Source organism: Mastomys coucha, unplaced genomic scaffold (genome assembly GCF_008632895.1).
Source record: "Mastomys coucha isolate ucsf_1 unplaced genomic scaffold, UCSF_Mcou_1 pScaffold6, whole genome shotgun sequence".
NCBI classification, from domain to species: domain Eukaryota; kingdom Metazoa; phylum Chordata; class Mammalia; order Rodentia; family Muridae; genus Mastomys; species Mastomys coucha.
Genome location: NW_022196912.1, coordinates 72358196 through 72363864, shown reverse-complemented (window position 1 = coordinate 72363864; position 5669 = coordinate 72358196). Strand labels below are relative to the sequence as shown.

At 37.2% G+C, this 5669-nt stretch overlaps 1 protein-coding gene and 1 long non-coding RNA gene across 2 annotated transcripts in view; one reads left to right on the top strand and one right to left on the bottom strand.

Moving 5' to 3' along the window:
• The window catches only part of Ttc6 (tetratricopeptide repeat domain 6), a 189523-nt gene that overhangs the window by 137223 nt on the left and 46631 nt on the right, over positions 1–5669 (bottom strand). The window contains exons 3-4 of the mRNA XM_031356246.1: positions 1526–1636; positions 199–411 (exon numbers count right to left, since the gene is read on the bottom strand). Coding sequence (XP_031212106.1) covers positions 199–411; positions 1526–1636 — 324 coding nt within the window. The remainder of the gene's footprint in view (positions 1–198; positions 412–1525; positions 1637–5669) is intronic.
• The window catches only part of LOC116080033, a 15850-nt gene that overhangs the window by 693 nt on the left and 9488 nt on the right, over positions 1–5669 (top strand). The gene's annotated exons all lie outside the window — the stretch shown is intronic.

The following is a 5669-nucleotide window of genomic DNA, read 5'->3' as shown; positions in this document are numbered from 1 at the left end:
AAAAAAAAAAAAAAAAAGCCCTCAATAAAATGTCGACCTCTTTCCCTGCACTTCTAATGCACCTTTTGAGACTGGCGCCCCTCCCTCAACACTGCCATGCCTTGCTCTTTGCCTGGGAACTTCTTCACATTTACCCATCCCTGGTTCTCATAATCCTAAGTGTTCCCAACACAAACAGTTGTGTTTTGTTTTGCTTACCTTTAAAGTTGGCCGCCTGGTTGGTTTTACATCACTTATGGGAAGATCACCACTATCTGGAAGGTTACTGGAGTCCTCAGGTGGTTCAATGTCTAACATTTCTTGAGATTTAAAAGCGGGGAAATCTTCCTCTATGGATACCCATTCTATAGCTTCCTCCTGTTCCACCAAGATGCTTGACACAGTCTCAGGAATTTCCTCATAAATGCTTGGCTGGAGAAAAACCAAAGTACAAAAGGTTCATCTCATTGGTCCTTCCAAGGCCTGCAGCTCTACAGCGACAGAGTGGGTAAGGCGGTGTGTGTCTGAAACTCAGCTTCAGCTGGCAACTTGTTCTTTCTGCAGATTTCAAAGCAAAAGTTCAAGTTGACTTTATAAAATATCTGAAAGCCAGAAAATTATTTTCCCTGGCCTATGTCACCAAATCCTAAGGAAAAAAAATCTCACGGGCACATTTCAACAGTCATTTAAAAAAAAAAAAGATTATTTAGGATTATGGACCACTGGGAGTTAAAAACAGAAGGTTGTAAATGTTTTCTGAATGTTTTCCTTAAATGAAGTATGTCCTCACTATATATACATATATATATACATATATATATAGTAAGGACACTATATATATGTGTATATATATATATATACACAATATATATACACACAATATATATACATATATATATATATATATATATATATATATATACACACACACACATACACACATATGGGGTCATATTTTCAAAACACTCAAGTAAAGCAACTGATCATCATGTCTTCTTTTTTTTTTCCATCATATCTTCCTATGTAAATGTAGATTGACCTTTCATTCATTTACTTTCACTCCATTTCAAGTTTTGCTTTAAGTGGAGTCACTTCCTATTATCAGAGAACATGTTTCAGATTGTTCCAAATACCTTAGTCATTTTCCCTGTGGTGGACAAGGGGAAGCTTTGCTTCTGAAACACTTCTGTTACCCACGGTCCAGACTACACTTTTAGCAATTCTTTTAGCTAAATGTATAGTAAAATGATGTTTGTTTAGAGGCTAATAGCTTTTAATTATATCTCAAGCTACTTTCTATATTTACCATTCGTAACTCGGGAGAGCCATTCTTTGTCTTTCTCCATGAAAAGGGAGTTTGGACTCACTCAAAACAGTTTCTGAAAGCCAAGGGAGCCAGATGCCCATGCAGCATGGCACTAGATGCTTAAACGTACTTCAAAGCAAGTTAAAGGAAGCCATTTTTAATCCTCTGCAAATGTTCAGTCAACAAAAGACACACTGTTTCTTTAATTCAGGGAAGGATTATTTATACTAGAGATGTTACCACAATTAGCCGTTCCTTAATCATTGGGTACTTTTTCTCTTCCACCACCATGGGTACTTCAAGATGTGCCTGAGATGGTCTGAGGTACATTTGTTCCATCAAAGAAATATCCTTAAGACAAAAGAAAACAAAGTAATGTCAACTTATAAAACCATTTAAATGCATTCCTTATCTAATATGGCAGTGTTAGTCAATTAGAATAGTAAATATCAAATGCATAAGAGAACTATAAAATATTCCATAACATTCAATAAATGAGAAAAGGATTTTAAAAAACATGAAAATATTTTTGTATCGATGGGCATGGTGGCACATCCCCTTAGTCCCAGCACTCAGGAAACACAGACAGGCAGATCTCTGAGTTGGACATCAATCTGATCTACATAGTGAGTTCCAGGCCATACAGGGCTATATAGTGAGACCCTCATCATCCAGACACACACACATATACACACTCAAGTTTATTCTATTTCAGGACTTTTAAATTGTTGACCTTTATAAATAGATTATTAAATTTAATAAGACAATTATGTAATATTATATCAGCTACATATAAAACATTACCATTTAATCAGGTACTGTAAAGCATTACACTAGAAACTAAAATCAAATCCAAGCAAAAATAAAAATGAATACGAATACATTTTAGTAACCGCTGACTGGCATTTCCAGGATCACTTTTACTGATGATTGTTACAATGACCACCAATCTACTTAGCTGTGGCCATAAGAAGGCATTAAAGTGAAGGACAATAAACCAGAAATCGAGAGAACTTGGTTCTGTGTAAACTATAAGTCCCCATATCTAACATCACCAGGCAAATTAGTCTGTTTGCTTTTACCTCAGTTTTATCGCCCAGGCACTCAACTGTATGGATTTTCAAGGCCCCTCTCTCCTTAGCTTGTTTAGTAATGTCAACAGCAAAATTTAAAAACTTCTAGACAGAAAACATTCAAGAAATCTTAACACCGTAAAAGGACAGAACTTATGAATGATAGAAGCAGAAGAAGAAACCTAGTCTAAGAAACAAAAAAACAAAAAACATTAAAAAAAATCACAGAAGAAAACGTCCTCAGCCTAAATAAACAGGTACCTCTGAAGGTGCAAGAAGTGAGCAGCACACCAAATAGACTGGGTCAGAAAGGAAATTCCCAGGACACATAATAATCAAAATACTGAGTATAAAAAAAAATCAACAACAACCAAAAAAAAAAGGATATTAAAAGCTCCAAGGAAAAAAAGCCAAGTCAGGCACAAAAGAATAACATGAGACTTTTAAATGGAGACTCTGAAATACCAAAAAAAAAAAAAAAAAAAAAAAAAAAAAAAAAAAAAAAAAAGCCCAGATTAACTATCAATCACAATCAACCAAAAGAGGCACTACATGATGAGAAAAATTAATCCATTCCTGTCTACCAATACAGCTCTAAAAATGCACTAAAAGGAAAACTTCAATCTGAAGAGGTCAATCACCCCCAAAAAGACACAGTGAATAACTAATCTGAGAATAATAAAAAAAAGTGGGCACCAACCATAACAGCAAAATAACAGGAATCAATAAATTGCTCATTGATAATTATTAGTGATAATGGTTTCAATTACTCTATTAAAAAGACACAGACTAACAGACTGGGTCAGAAAAGAGAATGCTTCTTTCTGCTACATCCAAGAAACACTACTCACTATCAATAAAAGATATCACCTTTGGGGAAAGGATCAATGAAGGTGATGCAAGCAAATGTGCCCAAGAAGCAGGCAAGTATAGCGATTTTAATCTCTGACAAAGTTAAGTTTGAAATGAAACTAATCAGAAGAGACATGAAAGGACACCACACACTCATCAAAGAAAAAGAATTCACCAAGAGGATGTTGTAATTGCAGTTCCTCAGGAAGTTAGGAATAGATCTACCTCAAGATCCACCACTATACCACTCTTGGGCCAAGCCAAGGGACTCTAAACCCTATTCCCCCATGTTCTTCGCTGCTCTATTCAGAAACTGGAAGTAGCCTAGATGTCATCAGTTGATAAATGGGTAATGAAAATATGGTTCATTCACATAATTGAGTATCATTCAGAAATTCATGAAATTCACAGATAAATGGATAACAGTAGAAAAAAAAATCATCCTGAATGAGTTAATTTAAACCCAACAAGACAGTGTATGTTTTATCTTATATGCAGACATTGACCTTCAAGTTTTCAAAATGTATACTACAATCTGAATTTCCATAAAGTTAGGTACCTAGAAAGGGACTAGGGGCAGGAGAGGTTTTCTCAAGGAAGGGGAAATAGAATACAGTAATATGAAGCTAGACAGTGGTGGCATATGCCTTTAATCCCAGCCCCTTGGAGGCAAAGGCGGGAGGATCCCTGTGAATTCAAGGCCAGCCTGGTCTACAGAATGAGTTCGAGGACATTCAGGGCTCCACAGAAAAACCCTGCCTTGAAAAAAAAAAAAAAAGCAGAAAACGAAAAGAAACAAACAACAGAATATAGTGCTATGGAGAGGCAAAGGGAAAGAAACCAGAGTAAGAGGGTGACAGAGGGAGGGAAATCGGGTGAGAAGGGTAAAGGAGGGAATGAGTGGTAGGAAAAACTAACACTAAAAGCCATAAGGAAACCTAGCATCGTGGAAGCTTCCTTAAAATCTGTGCATACATGAAAGGGATCTGAATGGAATCACCAGGCAAGAGGCACCCCAGTGCCAGAAATGGGATACGTCTTGCTCAATCATTGGCCAAAACATGGAAACTCTCAAACATCACAGACTACTGCCAAGGTTACTGGTTGCTCTCCACAACTGGGATGCTAAGATCCTATTATTTAAGACAATTCTTACTTATGTCATCAAACAGAGAAGTCAGTGACTGGTTGACTAGCATTCATTGTCCTGGGAGGTACTTTTCACACTACCAAAGGAGGAAGTAGTCATCAATATTACCCACATGCAGCAGTAAACCCTGTCACCTACAACAGTAAACTGTGTGCAAGATACATTGGTACAATGGTGGCACAGATCTTATGGGAGAAACCATCCACTATTTGGTTGGATTTATGGTCCGCTCCATAAGATATATCTCCAGTTGTGGAGAGCATCCTAATACTGCTAATGTGGCTAAAAAACCTAAGATGAGGTAGGTCATGGGCCTACAAGAAAACCTATTACTATTGTTCTACTACAGGAACATGGCAATGAAATGGCTCCTATTGACATACTCTATGCCAGTGCCTTACTTGATCAATGTCAGAGAAGACCCTTCTTACAGTGCATAGGAATTGACAGGGACTCACAACTGAACAATGTAGAGAATGAGAGGATTTGGAGTACTCAGCCCTAACTGGGATTTATTCCTCAATCCTCTTGAGCCTCAGAGTTCAGGGATCTATTTGGGAGAAGAAGCAGAAAGATTTTAAGTTCAGAGGTGATAGATGACTCCAAGGAAAACAGTGTCATCCAGACACAACAGGACAGATGTATATTTGAACTTGTGGGGACTGTGGCAGCATGCACAAGACCCAGCCAGACAGCATCTAAGCACTAAAGAGGGGAAGTTAAAATAGGATCCCACCTACCCCCAACCAAGAAGTTATCTGAAACCGATACCCAATAGCAAAGGGAAAATCAGGTTTCCCAACAGAGTCGCACTGGGTACAGAACTGAGCTTCAGGATCCATGCCCAGGAGAAGCAGGATAATACTTAGTGGACTCAACGACATTAGTAAATTTTGTTTTGTTTTAGCACATTTTGATCTTATTGGTCTTTTGATTGCTTATTTTGACTTTTATTTTTTGTGGTTTTGTGGGACTTTTTGTTTCTTTTGCCTTTTTTTTTGTTTTGGTTGTTTGCTTGTTTGTTTAAAGAAAGAGAAAGATAATATGAAGCTGATGTGTAAGAGGGTGTGGAGGAATTACATGATCAATGTATGAAGAAAAGTTCTTCAGTTAAAAGAAAGGAAGGTCCTTATTTATAATAGCCAGAAACTGGACACAACCCAGATGTCCCTCAACAGAAGAATGGATACAGAAAATGTGGTACATTTACACAATGGAGTACTACTTAGCTATTAAAAAAGAATGAATTTATGAAATTCTTAGGGAAATGGGTGGATCTGGAGAATATCATCCTGAGTGAGGTAACCCA